At 41.2% G+C, this 23,690-nt stretch overlaps 5 protein-coding genes across 5 annotated transcripts; 4 read left to right on the top strand and 1 right to left on the bottom strand.

Moving 5' to 3' along the window:
* The first annotated feature begins 367 nt into the window (after positions 1–367).
* On the top strand, positions 368–8,310 carry adam9b (ADAM metallopeptidase domain 9b). Its single transcript, XM_079293193.1, has 22 exons — positions 368–498; positions 718–824; positions 911–987; positions 1,102–1,180; positions 1,261–1,337; positions 1,636–1,828; positions 1,945–2,007; positions 2,277–2,348; positions 2,460–2,629; positions 2,727–2,814; positions 3,368–3,495; positions 4,139–4,307; positions 4,779–4,868; positions 4,964–5,165; positions 5,445–5,556; positions 5,799–5,979; positions 6,135–6,221; positions 6,317–6,422; positions 7,094–7,226; positions 7,336–7,417; positions 7,603–7,640; positions 7,754–8,310. The coding sequence occupies exons 1-22, from the start codon at positions 432–434 to the stop codon at positions 7,875–7,877; spliced, it is 2,445 nt and encodes an 814-aa protein (XP_079149319.1). The 5' UTR covers positions 368–431; the 3' UTR covers positions 7,878–8,310.
* A 1,907-nt stretch (positions 8,311–10,217) lies between these two features.
* On the top strand, positions 10,218–12,796 carry pstk (phosphoseryl-tRNA kinase). The gene is made up of 6 exons (XM_079293746.1): positions 10,218–10,643; positions 11,201–11,456; positions 11,749–11,950; positions 12,064–12,139; positions 12,222–12,315; positions 12,413–12,796. Exons 1-6 carry the CDS (start codon positions 10,422–10,424, stop codon positions 12,628–12,630), a joined length of 1,068 nt encoding a protein of 355 aa, XP_079149872.1. The 5' UTR covers positions 10,218–10,421; the 3' UTR covers positions 12,631–12,796.
* A 39-nt stretch (positions 12,797–12,835) lies between these two features.
* Positions 12,836–15,489, bottom strand: LOC306794841 (zinc finger protein Pegasus-like). Its single transcript, XM_079293071.1, has 4 exons — positions 15,367–15,489; positions 14,997–15,223; positions 14,719–14,907; positions 12,836–14,339 (listed from the first exon to the last, which is right to left on the bottom strand). The coding sequence occupies exons 2-4, from the start codon at positions 15,154–15,156 to the stop codon at positions 13,408–13,410; spliced, it is 1,281 nt and encodes a 426-aa protein (XP_079149197.1). The 5' UTR covers positions 15,157–15,223; positions 15,367–15,489; the 3' UTR covers positions 12,836–13,407.
* Positions 15,490–15,773: 284 nt separating this feature from the next.
* On the top strand, positions 15,774–19,784 carry acadsb (acyl-CoA dehydrogenase short/branched chain). The gene is made up of 11 exons (XM_079292967.1): positions 15,774–15,832; positions 16,117–16,273; positions 16,356–16,456; positions 16,558–16,764; positions 16,974–17,144; positions 17,459–17,584; positions 17,662–17,754; positions 17,872–17,961; positions 18,075–18,212; positions 18,760–18,859; positions 19,200–19,784. Exons 1-11 carry the CDS (start codon positions 15,800–15,802, stop codon positions 19,274–19,276), a joined length of 1,293 nt encoding a protein of 430 aa, XP_079149093.1. The 5' UTR covers positions 15,774–15,799; the 3' UTR covers positions 19,277–19,784.
* Positions 19,785–22,529: 2,745 nt separating this feature from the next.
* hmx3b (H6 family homeobox 3b) lies at positions 22,530–23,690 on the top strand (the record flags this gene model as incomplete). Its single annotated transcript, XM_079294026.1, has 2 exons — positions 22,530–22,809; positions 23,101–23,690. 2 exons carry the CDS (start codon positions 22,530–22,532, stop codon positions 23,688–23,690), a joined length of 870 nt encoding a protein of 289 aa, XP_079150152.1.

The raw sequence follows: 23,690 nt of genomic DNA, 5'->3' as shown, positions 1-23,690 counted from the left end.
GCGGCATATTATCACTTATGTTGTACAAAGGTTAACGCAAGTTATTCAGTAAGTCTGATTCAGGCACCAAAGCTCGATTTTAAGTAGACTTACTGTGTCTTTATAACGCCGATGAACGGAAGAATGTCAGTGGAGAAACTCACCCACTTGAGACAGTTAACAGTAAAGCAGACTGTTTAACTGTCAGTTAACACGTAAAGCCCTAGTAGCGTGTAACGTTAACTGTTTCACAAACATTAACAGTATTATCACTTCACCTTTTGGCGTTTGTTTGTTTCCACAAGCCGAAAAGCTCACCTGTGGTTATAGCCACGCCCATCATGACGCACCTGACCAGCAGCACGGAAGCAAAAGCACGAAACTTGCATTCGTTAATAGTTGACTTACCGTGGGCCTAATTGGGAAATAACCTTGATACTTAAACGAGGATCATGGTCAGAAAATACATCTTATTTGCTATTGTTTTGCTGTCTTACGTTTCCTGGATTGACAACAAAGGTGAGGCATGTTGTTTTCGATGGAGCCGAAAAAGAGCGTGTTAGAGCGTGTTTTTCGTCTTTTGTACACACAAGTATTTGGAGGTTTTGACAGTTGTTGTTTTGCCATTAAGCTTGCTTGCTGTCTACAAAATACATTCATTTTGTATGCTCGATAGGAATTCTAATAATGCTTTTTTAATATTTACAGTTGCTCTGTATTCACCTTAATTCCTTCCAGACAGTTTCAATGGGCTGAAATTAAAACTCTCCAAGTACTCCATTGTAAATCCTCAGGTGGTTCACAGATGGAAAAGGAGCATCAACAGACCGCCACAGTCGAAAGACGTAGGAAACAACCCTGATTAATCCTCTTTAACTGATATTTTAATGTGACAACTTCAAGAATGCTTTCTTGTTTTTACCCATTTCAGAAACATGGAGAGGAGACAATATCATATTCAGTCAACATAAACAACAGGAAGCACCTCCTTCATCTAAAACAGAACAGGTTTGAACAAAGTTGGAACTTCTTTTGATGTTACTGACATTATTGTAAGTTCATGCCAATGCTTCAGATAACATATGTGCCGGTAATACCATGTATTTTTCATCTTCTTGTCAGAGACTTTTTGCACCCAGACTTTGTTCAGTACACAAGTGACGCCACTGGTAACACTGAGGCATCATATCCAAAACAGCATGTAAATTGACACTTCTTTATTTGGTTGTATTCTGGTTTGAACTTCAACCCTTGAACCTTTTTTTACTTTTCTCATCCCAGGTGCATTGCTATTACCATGGAGAGGTGGAGGGCTATGAGGATTCATTGGTAGCGCTCAGCACATGCTCTGGCCTCAGGTTTGAACATCTCTCTCGCTGTTTCTGTTTAGCTCCTCTGATTCAATATTGACATTTGTTGTCTTTCAGTGGAACAGTGTCATGATTTTATTGATATGATTGCGTTATGGTGCCACAGTATTTTGTTGTCCACATTAACGATCCAGAGCAGCAAAAAGTGCTTTTATTGAAGTTTTGAACTTTGATACATTTTTCATCACCTCAGACATTTAGTTTACTACTTATTATGAGGAAGAATTGAGAACTGAGTGAAAGCATTTCTCTAATGGTGTGTCTGCTATGCACTCCTTCTCTTTAGGGGTGTAATCCTCCTTGGAAATGAGACATATGGACTTGAGCCTGTGCCACAGTCCCCCACCAACGAGCACCTTCTGTACCTCCTGAAGGACAATGACTCCGGGCCCGTCACTTGTGGGGTCGTCAGTGAGGCTTCACCAATGCCAAGCCATGAACCCTTTGAGCCGGGCAAATCACTGACTTCACTGCTGCGGGTTAGAATGCTCCACACCGTCACCTGAAGTGAACATACTTCTATTGTGTGAACTGGTTTTGAAATGGAAGAGTGACACGACGGCATTTCCTTCTTTACTGTGTGTTGTTTAAACAGAGGAAGCGCAATTTACCAGAAACCAGTTATGTGGAGTTGGTGCTGGTTGCCGATCATAACAGGGTGAGTGTGCATATCTCTTGATGACCTCACTGGTATGTAAGTGAGAATGAATTGGCCGCAACAGGTTTGTTTTTTTCCACTAGATGCAAGTAAATATCATTCAGTGAAAATTAGCACTTTCACCATACTTATTGAGTCATCAGCCTTAATTAGTAATGTGCTATTCCCCTTAAATGTAGCAGTGCTTTTGTTCAATGCTGTGGAATATAGTGCCAAAAGTATTGACCTTAATCTGTTAGGAATTTATGTTTTATAATTTGTATTTACAGTATACTTTTAAGAAAAACAATGAGACGGCTGTACGAGAGGAAATAGTGCAGATGGCTAATCTACTGGATGGGGTGAGATTTCAAGTTGTTTGTAAAAGAAAGTATGCTCCATACTAATTCATTTAAATCTTGTTTTTGTGTTATGCTATGCCTTATCATCTTTTATTTTCTGTTTTATTCTAGTTTTACAAGCAGCTGAATATCCGTGTGGTGCTGGTGGGCCTTCAAATCTTTAAGGACGGTAACCCCTTCGATGTGGAAGGCTCTCCAGGACCTGTGTTGGGCAGGTTTGTCCGGTGGAGGAAGACTGATCTGTTACCAAAGATCCAGCATGACATGGCTCAACTCCTTGTGTAAGTAATGTGTGTTATTTTGTCATAGATGGCCACATGTCTTCAGACATGTAGAGTGAAGTTTGTAACTTATCTCTTGGTCCACTTTATTTCTCAGTGGTCCGAATACATCATACGATAGTGTATTGGGTATGGCCTTCGTGGGCACGGTCTGCCGCGCAGGGACCGCTGGAGGAATCAGCTTGGTTAGTTCAACTCCCTTTTAACTTCTAACACCAGCTGTCACATTGCTGCTTTGGCAGCATGAGCTTTTGTACAGAAACTGATACTGTCTGCATTATTCATGGTGTGTTTTAAAAATGCATTCCATTCTCGCAAGCTCTAAATAACAAGTCAAACGTGTTCGACTTCAATTCCTTTTCATTCCTTTGTCTTGTGATACCCTACAGTATTTCACTTTTTTATGTCCTTTGACCTATAAATTCTAATCAAATAAGATAATTAAACTTTTGCTGCCCTTCTTTTCCCGAAAACACATTTTCTGTTGAAAGATCCCTTCTTGCTGGATCTCTTCCTCCAATATCCTGATTCAACAGTAGATAAGTAAAATGAATCAGGCGAAAGGCTTTCTTTCACTGTGACTTAAAAATACTCTTGTTCAAGGGAAGATTAATACGTATGGAGCCAAAGCACTTTAGTTTTTTTTATAATACCGATGAATAACTTGCATTCAGGATCATATATTTAGGTATATTGACTGGCGATTGTTAGTACTGAATGTACTGTGTGTTTTCCCAGTTCCACGGGGACAACCTGCCTTTTGTCTCCACTGTGGTGGCCCATGAGATGGGTCATAACCTGGGCATGAGTCATGACCGTACTGGATGCAGCTGCAATGCGGATACATGCATCATGGCAGTGTCTGGGTAACACATCTTCCACAAAATATTTCTGAAACTCTTGACATGAAATTAAACAAGAAGTAGTTAAAGTGCTGCGGTACAATACATACAGCATATAGCATATTCTGTGCCTTTTACAACAGCTAGAGTCTAAAACAGACTCCTGAAATTATTACATTTTTCTTTGTCATGTGACAGCTAGCAGACGGCTGTTTTCTTTTTGAATATCCATGATGGTCCAAGTACTTACTGAACAGGATTCAAGCACAATATGCTTCTCTGTAATGTAGCCCTTTTTTTTTTTTACACTAAATCCATTTACCTTTGAATGATAAGAAGCAAATGTGTGATCCTTTTTAATGTTTTAATTTTCTCTATCAAGTAGGATAGAGATCATGTGTGTAGTTTAACAATACACATAGGTTATGATGATGTTGTTTGGCACGAAGCTCTTGATGTCCCTGAAATATTTTTGTGACTTTGGTGCCTCCGTACTGAAGTGATATAATTCTGTATTTGTTCTTGTTCCCAACATTTTTCATGTCATATCAAAATGAATGTTTCTAGGACCACAAAAAAATGTCCTCTGCTCAAAGGCCAAAGATTGTTGAATGCGAGGCCTGGCCAATTGGACATTTCCATTAATAGCTTATCCTGCTACCTGTAGGGGTTCCGCTTTCAGCAGCTGCAGTGAAAAAGACTTTGAGAATCTGATCATACGCGGAGACGGCACATGTCTGAAAAATCAGCCATCCCCCTCAGATGTGGTTGGTGTAGCTGAATGTGGCAATGGCCGACTGGACAAAGGAGAGCAGTGTGACTGTGGCAAACCAGCGGTAGAGTACTGCCTCTCAGATAAACTCACACACACACACGCACGCACGCAGGAAGTTAACGATTATTGTATTGGATAAGGATTTTTTGAATACTTCATTCTACTGTAATGTAACTGGCATTTACATCTGACAACTAATAAATACAATGTATACCAGGAACTTATACAGGTAGAAACTATATCGAGTAAAAATATTCAGTCCATGAAGCTGAGAAGTTTGTGATATGTTGTAAGCCAATATCTAGAAAATGAAAACAGACATTTGCAAATGAATTCTGTTAAGAGTAATAATTATTGTTTCTTTATAAATTAAGAAGAATTCTTGGGTGTAACACATTTTATTTACAGATTAGACACACGTCATGTTACAACCTCATTGGACTTAGAATAAAAATATTCTCGCAGAGTTAAATCCCTGTAATTTGTTATTGTTGTGGTATGAATAGATTTTCTCTGTTTCCATTTCCTACAGGAATGCAAAAATAAATGCTGTGATGCTGCCACCTGCAAAGTCAAATCTGGGGCCGTCTGTGCTCAGGGAGGCTGCTGCGCTAACTGTCAGGTCAGCATTATGCTGGCCTTAATGCCAGAGTTGTATGGGGGGGGACTGGGTGTTTTTTTTTTTATTGTTGTGTGTGTGATTGTTTTTCATTTTAGATCAGAGTCTCTGGAACACCATGCAGAGGGTCTGTCAACACTTGTGATCTTTCTGAATACTGTGATGGCAAGACTGAGTTCTGTCCCAGTGACTACTATGTCATGGACGGCCTGGCCTGTCAAGACCGTCAAACTGCTGCGTACTGCTATGAGGGCCAATGCCAGACGTATGATTTCCAGTGCAAACATCTCTTTGCACCAGGTACATTTAATAATGCATGATACGAAGACCTTTGCAGCTAATTAAGCTCCAGAAACGGTGAGGGTTTGTGTACTTTTGGTCATAATTTCTGGCTGCAAGATATACCCTTTGTGCCAGTCCACACTAGTGATTTCTATCTGTTTGTGTAAAACGCTAACTGTGGATAACCCTGTCAAAAATGCATAAGTCTAACAGGAGGCCGTGGTCACCTGGAAAATATTAAATCACTTCTGTTGCCATCAATATTATATGTTTGATATTTTTTCTCTTTTTTGGCAGATCCAGCAACAAAGGCAGCAGATATTTGTTTTCATGCTATAAATTTGAAGGGAGACGTAGTTGGTAATTGTGGAATTGGAAGCAACGGAAAACTTATCAAATGTAGTTTAGCGTAAGTACTCTGGTTTTTAATAATTGAATGATTTGAACTAAACTGTGTGTGTATATATATATATATATATATATATATATATATATATATATATATATATATATATATATATATAGTTGTATCACAGTTCTAATTTAATATACTTGGGATGGTCATTTTAAATAACTTTATTTTGTCAATAGACTGTTATCTTCCAACATTTAACTCCATACCAACTGTGTTCCCTTGAACCTGCACTGCAGAGATACCATGTGTGGGAAGTTGCAGTGTGACAACGTGGACTTCGACTCCTTGCCCAATGGTGCCCTAATCAGTGCCACAGACATTGAAGGGGAAAGGTGTATTAATGCAGACTTCAACCTCGGCCCAGATGTGCTAGATCCTGGCTATGTCAACTCTGGCAGCCCTTGTGAGGAAGGAAAGGTAAGCAGACCAACTATTTAAGAAGTGTACACGCCCAAGAGAAGGAATGGAAGGAGGAACTACTTTGATTATGTGTTCTAGGACAGTACTATCATTTTTAAAGTTTAAATAATGACGCCTAATGACATCATTAAGTTAAAAGTCTTCTCTCTCAGGCCTGCCTGGATTTTAAGTGTGTGAACGCCTCTGCTCTGCTGCCCAACTTGGACTGTGATGCCCAGAGCACATGCAACGGCAGAGGGGTGAGTCTCCTTTTTATTTACTTTTTTGTTTTGTTTTACTCGGTTACCAACCAATAAATACAAGTGTGACTTTGCTGTTGTAATGTTTTCTTCAGGTATGTAATGACCAAGGGAACTGCCACTGTAGAAACGGGTGGGCCCCACCTAATTGTGACAAGTCAGGGCGTGGTGGCAGCATAAACAGTGGTCCTGCTCAGATAGGTGGGTTCAAATTGATGTTGTCAATTTACGTTTCAAGATATAGTATGCAGAAAGTCAAAGGCACTCAACTGTATTTATACAGTTCACCTAATGTCACATTATAGGCTCCAATTGGGGCAACGTGAAAGTCAGCAATGACGTTGTCTAAGTGCATCCTTTATTAGGCTTCAATGTCTTCTGTTGGCATGACTGAAGTTGATGTGGTTCCTTATTACATCTGTTTTTGTAGCGCCAAGATTTGAACAGGTTTTGGTCTTAGAACCTTTTAATTATACTGAAAATACATCATGCCAATTTGTCTATTTCCTGTATATGCTGGATCAGAAATCCGAAACAATGTGTTCAGTCACTGTTTATCGTCTTCTCAGGCTGTGATGCCTCTCGTGATGAACTAGAAGGAACCAGATATTTTAGCTGTTATACTAGCATTAGTTATATATTGTAAATCTAAGTTGTCTTTTCTGCATCGTGCCTCCGTTCCTAATGTATTCATGGATGTTATGTTTGTCATGATGGCTTTTGTGTTGTCATGTTTTGGGGGGGAAACTATAGCAAAAATCACCGAACCACTGATGTAATCTGCTCAGAAAACATGTTGAATGTTTGGTGTACCTAATGCAATTAAATATACTGTAATGTTTCCGATTCACACGTGACCGTTTCTACCACAGACCACTCCCTCAGGGACGGACTGTTGATCTTCTTCCTGTTGGTGGTTCCTCTTCTGGTCCTTCTCATCCTGGTGCTGCTCTACTTCTTCAGGAGAGACTCCCTGGACCCGTGCCTAAAAGGACGACGCCTCAAGTAAACTTCACCTCACATTAAAAATATACCAATAGATACTTTATGAACTACAGTGTTTTATATTTAGATGAAAAGAGTATTGCTTCTCATAAGTTTTCTGCTTTCACAGGTCGCGTAATGTTACAAATGGAAACGCAAATGGGAACTCAAGTGCCACAACCCAGCCTCCATCACGAGCTACTTCTGATGAGGTAAAAATGTGTCTTTTTCTTAGTGGTCATCACTGGAATGTAATGTTGATTTTTTTGCAGTAGGAAAATATGTTTTTCCATCACCTGAAAATTGTCACACAGAAGGAAAGAGGCAAATCAATCAGAAAAGGTACATGTTTTGTTTTCAGCATTAATTTAACATGTTTTTTTTCTTTTAATTCCAGGCTGGATACCCACCAGCTACTGCAGTTCCAATTCCTGGGTATGAACTTTTTTTATTTTACTCGATCCATATTGCCCTCCCACACAGATGGAAATGTAAGCTTTCAATGCACAAGCAAACCTATACAACCAAATTTGCACACATCCTGTCAGTTTCAGGCCTGGAGAACTGGATTATTGGAATGCAGAGGAAAGCACTGCCCCTGCACAACCACCAGCTCACAGGCAGGGCCCTGGAGTACCCGCACCAATCCCACCCAGGCACCCAGCTATTTGATTCTCTTTTAATACAAACTATATTCAAGTTTATTGTGAATATATATATATATATATATATATATATATATATATATATATATATATGGAGTTTACTACAGCTCAAGTGAGACGAGTTTAAAACACTGTGATAACAAAAGTTATTTTACCTTGTTGCCAGCACTTTTTTTTAAGGTTTACTTTAGTAATGTGGTGGTGGATGAGGTTTATAGGCAAGTGAATATTTATTGGAATATATGTGATTTTATAGATTGCTGTTTATCACTTATTGGAAATTCATGCTCAATTTGGCGGATTTATAAACGGATGAAAAGATTGTGATTAACTGTGGACAATAATGGGATTAATCACGGTTAAATATTTGAATAGATTGACAGTCCTAGTATACATGTTACGATGCATTTAAATCTTTTTTATATTTTGATTTCATGACTAAACGGAATAAATAAATATATGAATGAATTTCAATTTGTTTTATTGTGAGAGTGGGTGTTTCTTGGAACTGTAGTAAAGCTGTACTGTCAGTGCAGTTTGTTGAACTCCTGTAATGTAAAGCCCCGCATATGCCTGCCTTCTTTGCTCTGCACTTTATAAGTGTAGTTGATGTTGTACCAAGTTGTTTCTTTCATATTCCAAGCTTTCACTGAGGTTTTCTAATGTCTGTCATACTTTATGACATTATGACCCAAAACATGGGGTAAATATGATTTGGGGTGATATGTTTTCAATCGATTTTTACTTTTGGACTGAGGACAGACAATTAGAGAGACGAGGAGGGACGCGTTGCTCGCTGTATGAAACTACACACTATGAAGCATTAGTTAAGTATGAGTAAACACTTAATTCATCATTTATAAAGCATTGTTCCTACATTAATAATTCATTAGTATGCAGTTCATAACAACAGTTATAAATGTTGTATTCTTAATTAATAAGCCCGTCTATTATGTGCTTCATTATTGTGTTTTCATACTTTATAAATGATGGATTCCCCATTTGTAAATGAAGTATTATATATTTTACAAACCAATTATTAAGGAGTTGTAGATTTTAATACGATAATTTATAAAGTGTTGCTAAATGATGAATAACTTATTTAGATGTACATTATTCATGCATTTATATATAATGGTTAGGGACTGTGTTAATATATGCTTTACAAACGCGTATTAATACTGCAATTCATGATTAATTCATGATTTATTAAGGTAGTTACTACTCGTTAGTAAAGTGTTTTATGTGACCTCATCTAAAGTGAGGACTATTTATGCCTTATAAAGCATTTATAAATGACATTGAAAAGCCAGCAGTGCCTCAAAACACTATTTTGAACAGAAAAGGCAAATAGACACAACACAGTGATCAAGAACATATTAATATTTATTGCAAGATGCAAACAATAAACTGTTAAATACAAACCTCTCAGTCATTCATTCATGTAAGAAACAAACAAACAGACATTCTCCTTCAGGAGAACATGGCTGGATACAAAACATTTGTAAATATATACAACTGGAGCTAACCAGGAGCTTTGCGTATTAGTTTACATTTACTTATTTAATCATTCATTCCACACCAAGCATATCGATCTCATTCACTCCACATATAACAGCTAGTTAGCCATCTGTCATCTTGATTGCTCTATTTACAACGGAGGCGTTAGCGTGCGCCTGTCTCAGGACCTCTAGTGCTAGCTTGAAGGCTAGCTTGAAGGCTAGCTGGATACTCATCCTCCATATTGTGTAACGTTACGTGCCAGCAAACTAAGAAACAAACAGACGGGCATTGGAGAACAGTCAGCAGTTATTCTTTCTGGCCCGGATCCGTGCGTCCTTTCAACTTAGGTCGGAGTTTTAGATCGCGTAAGTGCACTTCTGTACCAGTTCCTGAGCGAAACATTTGCCATTGTTCATAACCACATCTTGGCCAGATGAATGTAATGGCAACCTTTATATTCCAAATGAGAAGTTAGCACAGCGCTCACTCACTTTAACTCGCTAAAGGCCGAGACAGGCCGAGGAGGACGTTTGTTCTTAAAGCAATAGTTTGACTTTGTTGAGTCGTGTCTTTGCTCTAATAACACATGAGAGGCACAAACTGGGCTTGTAGGTATCAGAAATGTTAAGCAAGAAAATGTTTTTGGCAGTTGCTTTGTTGTTTAGTTGCTCAACGAATTATGGAAAAGGAATTTAAATGATTTTTGGAGAGTTAAAAATATATAGTTTTCAAGAACAAAAGCTCAAAGACCGTATCTATTATTTTGTGTAAAAGAAGTATCTAGTGACCCTTGCATTCTTTCCTTTGAAGGTTCCCAACCCACGTTTGGGAACCATTGTCTTAAACAAAGAAGTCTTTCTGTTTATATTTAAAAATACATTGTGTCGGACTATCTCAAGCGTTTGCCCCTTTTTATTTTGAAAGGCTTGTGGCCGGATGTCACGTGTTGTTCCTACATTCTGACGCAGCATGATACGGAAGTTAGCTGACCCATTGCTACAATGTGTAAAAAAAAAATATGAGTTTTGAAGCGGCTCTCTGGTAGCACATGGCAGCAGAGGAAACCGGAGGTGTCGGCCGGGCTCCGGCCTGTCTGTGTGTCCTCTGCGGTCTACCTGCTGCTGGGAAGTCCACGCTGGCCCGCGAGGTCCTCAGCACCGCTGCACAGCGCGGATGGAGAGCTAGTGTGGTGCCGTATGATGACCTGATCCTGGAGCATGCTTTTCAGACCAGAGTGGTGGAGGTGGACGGTGTCAAACGGGAAGAAACGGTAAAGAAAATGTAGCTAAATCGGTCCCAAGCAGTGTAATCTGATGACACTATATCCAAAACTAGTAGAATAGCACAATTTAGATTATTTTAAGTGGACTTTTCCTGTTAGTAGCCTAATCTTTAATTGTAAACTATAAGATGGTGTTAATAACATTGCAGCTGCACTATGGACGGTCAAATAAGTGTATTGTGAGAATAATATATTTGCAGACATTGCAGCAAAGTTTAAAGTTGTGAGCGAGAGAAGAGGAATAAGTTCATTGAGTTATTTTTTAAGGACAATTCACTGGTTTCAGCTTCTCACGTGACTATTTGCTGGTTTGCTTGGTAGTTATGGTATTCAACTGAATATTTCAGGGTTTTGGACTGTTGGTCAGACAAAACGAGCCATAATAAGTACAAATGTATTCACTATAAGGAACCAGTCATTGTCCTGATTTGGGTTTCGGTGATGTGTCCACAATATGTTTTTGCAATAACACTGTCAATTCAATTTCAGTTTTCCAGAATACATAAAAAAAAAGGTACATCGGTTAAATTAGTTTCTATTTCTAGCACACTGAATGGAAGTTGCATAGACAAGCAGTTTTGCGGTGCGTTGAGCAGTTCTTGAAGAAACCTCAAGTTTTGGCCGAGCTGCCGGACAGCCGTCGGATCAACAGGGCTGCATGGGAACGATGTATTCAAGCTCTACTGCAGCCTGGAGCTTTGGACCGCTCGCAGGCGGACCAGCCACCACTTCTCTTCCTACTCGATGACAACTTCTACTATCCAAGCATGAGATATGAAGTGTACCAACTTGCAAGGAAATGTAAGCACTGTCATTTACAGCATAAGCCACTGACTTGAATGTTCATAACAGACCATAATGGTAGTGTTGCATGTTTTAGCCCATTAAGTACAAATGTATTTTATATCTCTGTTCTACTGTGATGAATTTTGGATCCCAAGCAAGTTTGTTTTAGTAGACTGAAAACAACTGATACTGTCTGCCTTGACAATTAGAAATCAGTGTCGAAACTTTGGGATAACACAAGCAAAACCACTCGTATGGCATTTAAATGTCCCTTCGGTTGAATGAATGTGTCTGTTTCCTTTTTTAGATTCACTGGGTTTCTGCCAGGTGTATCTGCAGTGTGATTTGGAGTCCTGCATCAGCAGAAACCAGACCAGGTCTGGACCCATTCCCACTGAGGTGATATCGGAGATGGTGAAGCGTCTGGAGTCTCCAAATCCACAGAAGAACTCATGGGAGACGAACAGCATTTCACTCAACACCACAGACGACTTGTCCAAATGTGACGTGTAAGACGGCAGAATAAACAGTTATTAACACGTATTACTGAATCTCACGTGCATAAATTAAGTATTCATGTGTTGCCTCTGTCTTTTTCTCTTCCTGTCTGGCTTTCCCTCAGCCAGAGGGTGATGGAGTTGATCTGTTCTTCACTGAGCAACCCACTGAGCCCGGCTGAAGTCGACACTGAACAAAAGGTGTGCCAATGTAGCTCCAGTCACATATTTTAACAGTAGGACTTCAGTTATGCAAGATGTGTTTTTCTCTCATACCGTGCAGGAGGCAGACCGCCTGAAATGTGCAACGAGTGTGGTTCACCAGACAGACCAGGCCTGTAGACGCCACATCTCTGAAGCCATGAAGACTGCCAGAGGTCAGTTGTGAGCTTCATTAATACTACACGTTTGACATTTTATGCAGTTTGTCATTTGAATCCCAGCTTTATCATAATTTTTTCACCTCAACTTTAGAGAATCAAGCACCTCCCGAGCACATGAGGGCTTTGGCCGCTCAGCTGAACGAATCCAAAGCAACATTTCTTCACGACCTGCGGAGACGGCTGTTTCAAGAAGTGTCTTTCGCTCAAGACGAGGACATTGATGTAGAGCGTGTGGTGAAAAGAGCGGTGGACGTTTTTGACCGTGAGAAAGAGGAAATCCTGTTGAGAATCACAAATGAAAATGGATGACTTAATTGTCTTCTTGAAGGCAGATTTGATTGCATCAAACATCACGAGAAAATGCGTGACAATCTGTATCTAAATGTAAATAAAATGTACTTTTGCTGGTCATTGTCGCAAAGAAAGAAAATGTATGCACACGACTATTTTATCTTGTTATTAAAACCTTTTTTAAACTCAAGATACTGCGCTACATTCGTGGTCATCTACAAGGTCTCTGCCAATAAGGTGTCAGTATACAAATGCTAGATAAGAACACATTGATCTCAAATCATCACTTTCTGTCCATAATAATATTAATCGCATACAAGCAAGCAACCAAATTAATTAACATTTTAAATTACATCTTAAGAGTCAGAGATCGAACACAGTGACTCTACATCTCCTACTATACACAGAAGTGTGTCGAGTGAAATCAGAATTTGTACAAAAAATTGAGACCACAAAACTACTTAGTTTATAAATACAAAATGGTTTCATGGAGTGGTATAAATAAATATCAGAACAGCAAGCAGGATTATAATGAGTCTGGCTGCACACAAACGCTTGAACAGAAAATGAGCCAATTAAGCGGTCAGTCTTTGAACGTCTCACAGCGAAGTGTGTCCAGACAAAACGCTATTTAGCAAACATCTCTTTGCTAAATAGTATTTAGCAAATTAAAAGAAAACAGTAAACTGTTCAGAATATAAAAATGTAAATCAGGGTCACCATGTTTAAATGCTGTACAATCAATATGCTGAAAACAAGGAGCAAAGACACCGTATGCGTCTGTGTTGCTTGGAATCACTTTATATGTTGCCCGCGGGCAAAATGGCATGAAAAGTTGTATTTGTCTTTGCACATGCGACCACAGATGTTGCACTGGAATGGATGTTCGTAGCCATGGCAGCCCATGTGAATGGTGTAGAGGATGTTATCCAGGAAGTGAATATCACAGTGCTGGCACTTATTTAGGAGCTGTTGGTCCGCTGTGGTCAGCGCAGGGGCCGGTGTGCCCGGCTGGCTGTTGCAGACGTTTGCAGTGACAGTGTTCAAGCTGTTCTCAAAGCCGAAGCCGGGAGCGGGACTGCAGCTCCCGTGGCCTGAGGTGGGGGATTCATTTTTAGGCGGTAAAGTCTGCATGCCATTTGAACACATGGCGAGGTGTTCACTAGAGACCTGTTGTATGAGAATGGGCTTCTCATCTTTTAGGGACTCCCTGTCTGGGGATGCAGGGGTCTGAGACTCAGGATGAAGGTCGGCTAACTGGCCAGCGAGTGTTGACAGCTGGTCCAGTGGGTTAATAAAAGTCAAACCATTGTCGTCTCTTTCATGACCGTCATTCTCGTCTACCTTGGGATGGTTCTTATGATCACTGCCATGCGTATGATGGTGGATCTTGTAAGACAGGTCATTTATATAATTCAACTTCGGCATCCCCATGGAGGGAGGGTTGTAGTTGATGAGCAGTCGCCTGCTGAAGCCCAACGCGCCGGTCCTCTTCTGCAGCGAGCTCAACATTCTTTTGTTGGAGAAAGGAGAGCGGACGGCCCTGGTAGGCAGGAGCTTGTGGCGGCGGCGGCGGTGGTGCGACAGGTTGCTGCGGTCACTACAGCGGAAGGCGCAGAGGTCACACTTGTACGGTTTCTCTCCTGTGTGCGAGCGCATGTGGGACTCCAAGTGGCGCTCGTACGCTGAAGCAAACGGGCACAGCTGGCAGCGATGAGGCTTTTCTCCTGAGTGACAGGAAATAATTGTAGATATAATATCCATATTACCAAGCATACTTTACCGTGAAAGAGTAAACAGCTATGAAGCGGTAAGTACAATGTAGTATGTGTGCAGCACAAGACATTACACAAAATAGACATGATGATAAAGACAAAAAGTACACAGCAAGTACAAGATATTCTTCAAATATATAATCTTAAATTTGTGGGGGAAATTAATGACATGAATTTGATATATGGTACAATAACAACAGTAGTTGATTAGTTGAGTAGTTGACATTTCCAGTCCATTTGACTGAGAACCCTGAGAGCTGCTGGTCCCTCAGCACTGTGTTCGAATGACCTATGTACAGTGTTTAGGAATGAATGAGGTGTGGACACTGACCTGTGTGGATGCGGATGTGCTCTATTAAACGAGCCATGCCCTTGTTGGCATAGCTGCAGTAGCTGCACTTGTACTTCCCATCGCAGGTCCTCTCCAGGCCGTCCATCTGTACATCTGGACCATCCTCCATGGGCAGGCTCACCTCCAAAGACGGATGGGCCAGACCATTCTGCTCACTCCTGGGGGCAACTTAAACCAAACAGCACAATGACTTAATCGAATGACTCTTACGTTATCAAAATATATATTTCTGTAAATGTACTGTACTACGTTCCCACCGGCTTGAAACGGCTCTCCTGGCTCTTTTTCTCCGCAAACAGAGCCCGAGATCATGTTGACATGCTGGGTCTGCTGGGTCAGGTATTCTTGGAATTCCTTCACAAAATCCACAGGCTCGGTCTTTATCTCTTCCATACTCCTTATTGGGCCTGATAACATCCAGAGGAGATGGGTTGACAGTCGGACTTGCAACCTAGAGTACGTTTGCTAACGTGACGTTAGACGCCTGTGAAATAGGTAATGTTGATGGTTAGCTCATAGCTGCTAACAACAATGCTAACGTGGTCTCGCTAGCTCGACACCTTAAAGCAATTTTTATATCTTACCACCGATTATCTAGCACCAACCTCAACGCAGTTCATAGCTTACCTTTCAACGTGTAAGTAGCATTATCGCTAAGCAGAGACAAGTGTGAAAACTGGCCGCTAGTGGATTAATTATCTGGCTCGGACCATCAAGAGTGACCGCTTCCGGTTTTTGCTGAGTCATCGCTGTTCCGTACTAACTGTTACCTCCAAACGTAACTGTTGCGTTCATGACTGTCGTCGAAAATAAGCATGTTCATACGTTTGGCACATACGAACGAGTCTCAAAAACGTACTTATAGAGCATCCATCGGAGAGCTTTACGAATGACAGCTTGATTTAAATTGTGATTACTCATTAGTCATTAGTCTTATAATTTACTCTTAAGTTTCGAGTGTGTGATTCGCACAAGGGACACTTGAAGGCAGCATCAAACCTCCGTTCGTCCACGCATGCCCCATGACGTATGCACGCATGTAAACATTTTGTAACGAATAATGGCTGCACCATTGGTCAGGATTTTCTCAAAGGTGAGACTGAATACCATTAACAATTATTAACAATTGTCAGGTTTCATTGCTGCATTTAATAGATTTTGTCCACTGCAGCAATCCTTTATCCTTGAATTACGCATCGTTAACATAACCCCAGCTGGCTTTTGTTGACGTTACCAGCTAACACACAGCTAATGCTAGCATTAAGGGCACACACGAACTTGCAGTGCAGGTAAATACCGTGTAGCACTGTTATTCAACGTGTGCATTTAGCCCAATACGCAGATAGACATTTCCACTGTTGCCTGTCTTGTTTTTAGTCGTGTAGACAGATCTCTCGACCATGGTGCCAGGCTGGATGGAGGAGCAGGTCCACCAATCCTGCCCCAGATGTGTCCTCAGACCAATCAGCTGGTATGGTCTCCTTTCCTCCACTTCAAACATATTCAGAGGAGGAGAGCATGATGAAGGAAGCGGGTGAGTTGGACATATGGTGGTATCATAGATTGTGGAGAGAGATATTCCCACAACACTAAACATATGTCTTGTTCTTTGACAGTTAAGAAATATGCACAAGAGCGCATTGCTCCGTTTGTGTCCAAGATGGATGAAAACTCTGCCATGGATGAAGAAGTGATAAAATCTCTTTTTGAACAGGGTGTATGTAAACCATTTAATTGCGAATTAACAAATATGTCACTTCACTGAAGTCAGTGTCCGTCTTTTTTCCATGCAGTGATTTTCTTTGTTTCTCTTTACAGCTCATGGGCATTGGGATTGACCCGGAGTACAATGGCACCGGCTCCTCCTTCTTCTCCTCCATTCTGGTCATTGAGGAGCTGGCGAAGGTGGACGCCTCTGTGGCTGTGCTCTGTGACATCCAGAACACACTAATCAACACACTGTTTGCCAATCTAGGTACAACCGCGCAGAAAGAGCAGTACCTCAACCGACTGTCAACTGACATGGTGAGCCATTTAACGTACTGTCTCTCAGCGTACGGCATGAAACAGTACATTGTCGGTGTGGCACAGATACCAAACGGTAACCTAAAGATGAAGACAGCTATGACAGGAAGATTTGTTCGAAGACCAGCCACATATTACCAGTGTAGTAATCTCTTGACTGGCTGTGTACATTCTGCACTGTATTTACTGTAATGCTCTCCTGCACACAGATTGGAAGCTTCTGCCTCTCTGAAGCAGAGTCGGGGAGCGATGCCTTCTCTCTGAAGACGCGTGCTGAAAAGCACAAGGACTATTACGTCATCAATGGATCCAAGATGTGGATCAGTAATGCAGAGCATGCAGGTGTTTTCCTCGTGATGGCAAATGTCGACCCCTCTTCTGTGAGTAACTGCTCATCTCTTCTATCTTTGTTTCTCTTGTCAGTTAAAAAAAAAACAGTCCACAACTTAGTCAGTTGTTCATCGTGTTTCTTTAAGATCTGAATGTAAAAATACCAAATCTCTTCATCTCACATCTCTAAGATGGTTTGCAATAGAAAAGTAACATCTGATTGTCCCTTGTTTCCTGTGAAAGTAGCTACCGTCACGACCTCCAAAGGTTGCTAAATCTTGCAGGAAAGTCACCAAGTCTCCCTCAAGAAGATGTGAAAAATGTGCCTCTGTAATGTAAAGACAAACCCACTTTCAATTGACAGGGATACAGAGGCATCACCTGCTTCATAGTGGACCGGGACACGGAGGGGCTCGAGATTTGCAAGAAGGAGAACAAGCTCGGCCTGCGCTCGTCCTCCACCTGCCCGCTCAACTTTGACAATGTCAAGGTAACACCTCGCTCTGCACCGGAGAGTGTGAAACTGTGACTTTTACCAACTTCCTGCTTTTTTATTTTTTATTTTAGGTACCAGAGAAGAACATTTTGGGCCAGATCGGTCAGGGGTACAAGTATGCTATCGGAATGTTGAACGAGGGCAGGATTGGAATTGCCGCTCAGGTGAAGCAATCTTTATTTAAATGATCTACTTAAAAGAAGCTAAACGCGCTCTGTTCAAGATTACAAAGTGTGAAAGGGAAACGTTGCATGTGCTAACTTTGTCTCTGTGTGTTTCAGATGATTGGTCTGGCCCAGGGTTGCTTTGACCACGCTATTCCTTACACCAGACAGAGAGTGCAGTTTGGACAACGCATCTTTGACTTCCAGGTTAAGCTCCACAATATACTCGCATGTTAGTGGTTCTTCACATTATTCTGGGGATCCGCGTGTATTCATGGTCATGGGGTTCTTATGTCGTTGTGTTACTGTTTGCGTTCCAGGGCATGCAGCACCAAATAGCACACGTAGCGACGCAGATCGAAGCTGGTCGGCTGCTGACGTACAACGCTGCTCGTCTGAAGCAAGCTGGGAGACCGTTCATCAAGGAGGCCTGCATGGCGAAATACTTCACTTCAGAGGTGAGCTTCCTGCTTCACTGACTGCACTTCGTCATCAGTGTTATCTGGGTTTTTGTCCATTTATCCTTGTACTTAAACATGTTTATATTATTTATCTTAAAACGTATGTGTTGTTGAATTGTGATTACCTTCTATTCTATGTGCTGCTATCACGGCTAGGGAACTCCTGTAAAAATATATATATGTTCAGTGTCGGTGAAACATCTTCCTGGTTGTATTAAAGTCATTTTAATATCAGAATCAGATTTATTGCTCAGTAGGATTTCACATGGAAGGAATTATAGTAGTGCAAAAATCACAAAATATAGAATAGAGGAAATATACAAATGAAGAAATACTGTTTAAAAATAATACCTACAATAAATCTCAATTACAAATGGGAGAGCTGTGCAGATTTTTTTCAAAGGTTCACAGTACAAAGTATAAAAAGCATATATTCCCAAACGTGTGCGTTACTTTAACGCTGATCGACGGATGTGAAGGTGTTAATGTAACGTGTAGTGTCTATGGGACGGGATAAGAGTCTCTTATGTTTTATCTTCCTCAGGTTGCAACCCTAACCACATCTAAATGCATCGAATGGATGGGAGGGGTCGGCTTCAGCAAAGACTACCCCATAGAGAAATACTACAGAGACTGTAAAATTGGTGAGCGTGACATATACAGTACATGAAATACGGAGCGGAGAGAAGGACTGATAGTGGCGGCTGTAATCGGACTCCGCAGGAATTCCCCCCGGCTGGACCCCTCAGGGTGCCATTATACTGACGTGCATCCAGGGAAGCTGCCAGGGCAAAATGTCCCTTTTCCTGTCATCGCCGCCGTTTCGGCTCCCCAGTCCTCCAACTGGAGCGCCGGCATACTGAGCTGCATAATAAGTCCCCACCTTGTCTCCTCTGCAGGTTCCTGTACTGTGCGGGACAAAGTTGACCTTGTTTTGCACTGCAGGAGTTGATTCTAATGCTTTGGTTTGTCTCCCATGTGCAGGCACCATTTATGAGGGCACAACAAATATTCAGCTATCGACGATGGCCAAGTTCATTGATAAAGAGTATGATCACTGAAACCACCTGACTGGAGCCTGATGGATGGCAAAGCTGTGTTACACTCCGTAGTCTTCCCCTCAAATGACTTTGTGGAGTGCATTGCTGTAGATCTGCAGTCATGTTTTAAAGTTTGGTTGCAGTTATAGATGTCTCGGTGTAACTGAATGTTTGTGGAGCTGCACCGCTTCCCTCTTGTTCATTCTTCTGCTTATTGAGATATGGTGATGAATCATGACAGCACAACATAACTGATCCATAAGTTTTTTTTAATGTTAGAATTTTGAAAGATATTGATTGGTATTTTCTTTGAATGTTTCAGTGCCTTCAGAGGGTCGGCTATGACTGAGCTTCATCACTTAAAAGTGTGTTGTCTTCGCTGGCTCTCAAATAGGTGAATTCTAACATTTCACTCACTTACTACTGTACAGTTCCTTGTTGGGGAAATAGTTTCACATCATATGAATAAATATTCTGTATATAGCAATCTGTTAATAACTTTGGCAATATCAATAAATATGAAGTATGATGGAGTGCAATTGACCGTCTTTCTTTGGTGTGACTGAGGTAGATTAATACGGAGCACTGCCACTAGATGGCAGCATTCTCCAAAGTGACAGCAGCACTTTGAGTTGAGGCAGCTTTCCACTGAGAATAGTCCGTTCCAACAGCCTGTCACCTCTAATGACATTTAAATCAGTTTAATTATGCTGGTGCTTCAGATGAAGAGAGCCTGCCTTGTATAATCGATTTACGAATCATTTTTCAGGTGAGATTGATTACAAATACACGGCCTACATGTGCTGTGTAAAATGAGGTCTATTGTTTTACACAACACAGATGGGCTGTCTCCAAGTATACGTACTAGTAATAGCCATTATGGCTCCTTGTAATAATGAATCCGGTAAGGTATCAGTTTTGCAAAAATACATTAATCACTGACGGTACTTAATGATATTTATTAAAATGGATGAAAAAATACCTGTCGCAATGGAGATTGTCACAATTGATGTCAAATATGTAGCCGGTCAGATCCCCATGAAGTTAATGGATAATATTTGTCATTACATTGATTCAACTTTATTTTAACAGGGAAATAACAAAGCTCTCTTTCTCTTTGGGGCCCCTGAAAACTATTCCTCTTAAGAGGAGAGCAGAGACAAAGTAGACTGCTCTATTAAAAACAAGAGGCAAATATGTATAGATCATATTTGCCAAAGTGTTTTCCCAACAGTAGCTAAAAATGTCCCATTTTCCTTTTGTCAAATCATTCCAATTACAAAAAATCTAGATGTGTAACCTAATTCTGTTTGGTGTTGTCCCCGTACGATTGTATTTACTGATATTTATTGTTACCTGTTGACACCAGATCAAACACAATATATTATATTATTTTAAGACAAAATATAAAGTATCATTTAGGCGTGGGGCGTCACTGATGGAACTAATAATCCGACATGAGTAGAGTCTGTCTTTTATGGGTGGTGTAATTAGATCTAAACATGACAGCTTCAAACAACACAATGTTATTAACAAGATCCGCACCATGCATGATTTGTCCAGACATTTCCAAAATCACTAAGACGACCAAATTAAAACCACAGGCCTGCGTTTGCATCATTGGTTCAGCTGACTTTGTTTCCCCCTCTCATCCACTCTGACTTGCTCTGTCTATTGTGCAAACCCCTGGTTAATGAGCATAATCTGATGGAAACACAGCTATCTGCTTTTCACTTTGCATTGGCAAAGGCAGCTCAACTATAGCCTCCTTCTCCGCCCCCATCTTTAACACGGCTATGAGACCTCTAATTATGCAGGGATTCAAGTAGCTTTTCACAAAACTCAGTGTTGTCCTTTTGAGCTGCAGAGCGCTCCGTGAGCTAAAAGGACAGGCTGGATGTTTCTCGGTTGAGCAAATTCATGTGGTTTGATTAGTTATCTGCGTCTGCTTGGAGTTTGGTGTTGTTGATTAATCTTAAATGCATTCCATGGTGTGTTTTTCGGATTTTTAAATTTCATTTTATGGCCATATTTACTAATAAGTTTGAGCCAAATGTTACAGGCATACATTTTTGTGTGTTTGCTTTCGGATTTTCTAAGTGACATATACATTAAAAGCATATTCCAGAGGCCAGTTGTTTGATTCAAAAATCCATGATTTGTACCTCTCCCTTGTCAAGTCTCAAACTTACATACGGTAGTTTCCTCAATCTTAAGAGAAAATCATTTTTGACGACTTAAACACAATCTTTTTTAATGAACGTTTCATTACATATGGAAATATAAGTCGCTGCATCCAAGCAGCAGCATTATTGTAATATTTGATGAAAAAAGACTTGTTGAGTCATCCTCATGCATTACATCACCTGCTGCCCCTGGGTTTGCAGGCTTTTGTAAAAAGCTGATTTGAAAAGCCTTTATCACTGTGCTAAGCATTCAATTTGATGCCTGCCTGTAGCACTTCCTGACTAATAAAATTACATTGAAGTCAATGGGCTCTGGTACAGGAGAAGTGCAGGTACATAATGCTTTCCTGTTGCAGACAGGTGAAACAGAGGATATTTGAAATAACAGATGACTGAGGTTGATCCTCTGCAGGTCAACAACAGCTTCAACACGCCAAAGTCAAACTAAAGAATCTGTATTTAGTGTGCTATAAAAAAAAAAAATGTAAGGTCGAAATCTCCTCTTTTTTAAAATATTTTTTTTATTTCGGTGGTTTACAATAGTGCGTAAAATATGCGTAATTTGCGTAATATTTGTGCCAAGGCCAAGCTGTTTACAGCTCCTCGTAGACGTGTGATAATAGTTCGTCCGTTTATTCAATTTACTGACAGATGATTGCGGCTCGTTCACGCCCCAAAAAACCTTGAGACATTCTCCTCTTTAATCTAATTGGATGATAAGTGGGTATGCACTGTTGAAGCCCGAAGCCAAAAACGCTTGCCCGGCCTATTTCTCTGGAGTCTACTCTCGTCACAACCCCTCGCGGTTTCATCTCAAATCCCATTTGCTATTGTACCTGCCCAATAGCAGGGACCGAGCGCGTTTTAACTCGGATTGCATTTTTTTTTATTTCATCATTGCAATCCAGTGCAAGTTTGACGCAGTGATCTCTGAGCTCTCACTCTGTTCATCCTCAGTAGCTGTTTCTCTCAACTCTCTTTCTCTCTCTCTCGCTTAGTTTTAACAAAAACGATCATCTTTTCCGAGTGGTTTGTTTTTTCGCCCTAGATAAGTTTTGATGGTGATCCACATCGGACCGTAAACGGTGATGGCAGACTCTGATGCGCAAGAGACTCGCCAACCTGCAAAAGAGTCGCCGTTCTCCATAAAGAACCTGCTGAACATTGAAGACAAACCCACAAAGCCGAAAAGCTTCCTCGGCTCGTCCAGAGGAGTGTTTGAAGGCAGCTTCTTCTCTCGGCTCGGTGACTTGTCTTTCCCTCGATTTGAGTTGCCCACACAGAGAATTGGACTATCGGCGCAGTATTTGGAGAGAGCGTCCACCTGGTGGTACCCTTACACGCTCGGGACGCATCTGAGGACTGGAGGTAAATATAATTAACGTTGACGCTGCTAATGTAGGAGATGTGGTGTTTTGGTTTGGAGAAATCTGAATTTATATATTGAATCGCACAGATGTCATATCACGAAGGGATATCATGATTTGGGATTTTAAATAAGCCTCTATACGAATTACCAGGAATCATGTAAATAAATAGCAATATTTCAATAAAACCATAAACTGGATGTTTATGAATCAAAATGTTTTGCCTTTGAATATCACACGCTTATTGTCTTAGCGGGTCAAATTTGAACACAATATGTTTTATTCACAGCAGGGTCTGAGAAGGCCAGCCTGAGGGAAGCATCGCCGGTACCGGGCAGGCGCTCCCCGGATCTCCAAAAAAGTGACCATGATGACAAAGAGGAAAGCGCCGACGATGATATCGCGCTGGATGACAGTGACTCGGAAGAACCGAAGAAAGAAATAGACCAGGAGGACGACTGGAGGAGGAAAACGGACGAGCTGGACTCCGATAGGAAGCCCTGTCGGAAGAAGAAGACGCGCACGGTGTTTTCCAGAAGTCAGGTCTTCCAGCTGGAGTCCACCTTCGACATAAAGCGCTACCTGAGCAGCTCGGAGAGGGCAGGCCTGGCCGCATCCCTGCACCTGACGGAGACGCAGGTGAAAATCTGGTTTCAAAATCGGAGGAATAAGTGGAAAAGGCAGCTGGCCGCGGAGCTGGAGGCGGCCAACCTAAGCCATGCTGCTGCACAGAGGATTGTGCGGGTCCCCATACTTTACCACGAGAACGGAGCCACAGAAACAGCCGGGGGCCCCGCTGTAAACTCACCGGGCAGCCAGTCACTCCTGGCTTTTCCCCACCACATGTACTATTCCCACCCGGCACTGCTGAGGCCTGTTTAA

The sequence above is a fragment of the Melanostigma gelatinosum genome (assembly GCF_949748355.1).
Source record: "Melanostigma gelatinosum genome assembly, chromosome: 21".
NCBI lineage: Eukaryota > Metazoa > Chordata > Actinopteri > Perciformes > Zoarcidae > Melanostigma > Melanostigma gelatinosum.
The sequence above is the reverse complement of the archived record's forward strand: the minus strand, read 5'-3'. Positions and strand labels throughout refer to the sequence as shown.

What these genes read in the sequence shown, in the direction of transcription:
- adam9b (XM_079293193.1), top strand. Translation starts at nt 432, where the DNA reads ATGGTCAGAAAATACATCTTATTTGCTATTGTTTTGCTGTCTTACGTT. An exon ending in CTTCATCTAAAACAGAACAG is followed by an intron (nt 988 to 1,101) that starts GTTTGAACAAAG and finishes TCTTCTTGTCAG; the next exon opens with AGACTTTTTGCACCCAGACT. An exon ending in GCACATGCAACGGCAGAGGG is followed by an intron (nt 6,222 to 6,316) that starts GTGAGTCTCCTT and finishes TGTTTTCTTCAG; the next exon opens with GTATGTAATGACCAAGGGAA.
- pstk (XM_079293746.1), top strand. Translation starts at nt 10,422, where the DNA reads ATGGCAGCAGAGGAAACCGGAGGTGTCGGCCGGGCTCCGGCCTGTCTG. An exon ending in AAGTCGACACTGAACAAAAG is followed by an intron (nt 12,140 to 12,221) that starts GTGTGCCAATGT and finishes CATACCGTGCAG; the next exon opens with GAGGCAGACCGCCTGAAATG. An exon ending in AGCCATGAAGACTGCCAGAG is followed by an intron (nt 12,316 to 12,412) that starts GTCAGTTGTGAG and finishes CCTCAACTTTAG; the next exon opens with AGAATCAAGCACCTCCCGAG.
- LOC306794841 (XM_079293071.1), bottom strand. Translation starts at nt 15,156, where the DNA reads ATGTTATCAGGCCCAATAAGGAGTATGGAAGAGATAAAGACCGAGCCT. An exon ending in AGGAGAGCCGTTTCAAGCCG is followed by an intron (nt 14,908 to 14,996) that starts GTGGGAACGTAG and finishes GTTTGGTTTAAG; the next exon opens with TTGCCCCCAGGAGTGAGCAG. An exon ending in GCACATCCGCATCCACACAG is followed by an intron (nt 14,340 to 14,718) that starts GTCAGTGTCCAC and finishes CCTGTCACTCAG; the next exon opens with GAGAAAAGCCTCATCGCTGC.
- acadsb (XM_079292967.1), top strand. Translation starts at nt 15,800, where the DNA reads ATGGCTGCACCATTGGTCAGGATTTTCTCAAAG. An exon ending in AACGCATCTTTGACTTCCAG is followed by an intron (nt 17,962 to 18,074) that starts GTTAAGCTCCAC and finishes TTTGCGTTCCAG; the next exon opens with GGCATGCAGCACCAAATAGC. An exon ending in CTACAGAGACTGTAAAATTG is followed by an intron (nt 18,860 to 19,199) that starts GTGAGCGTGACA and finishes TCCCATGTGCAG; the next exon opens with GCACCATTTATGAGGGCACA.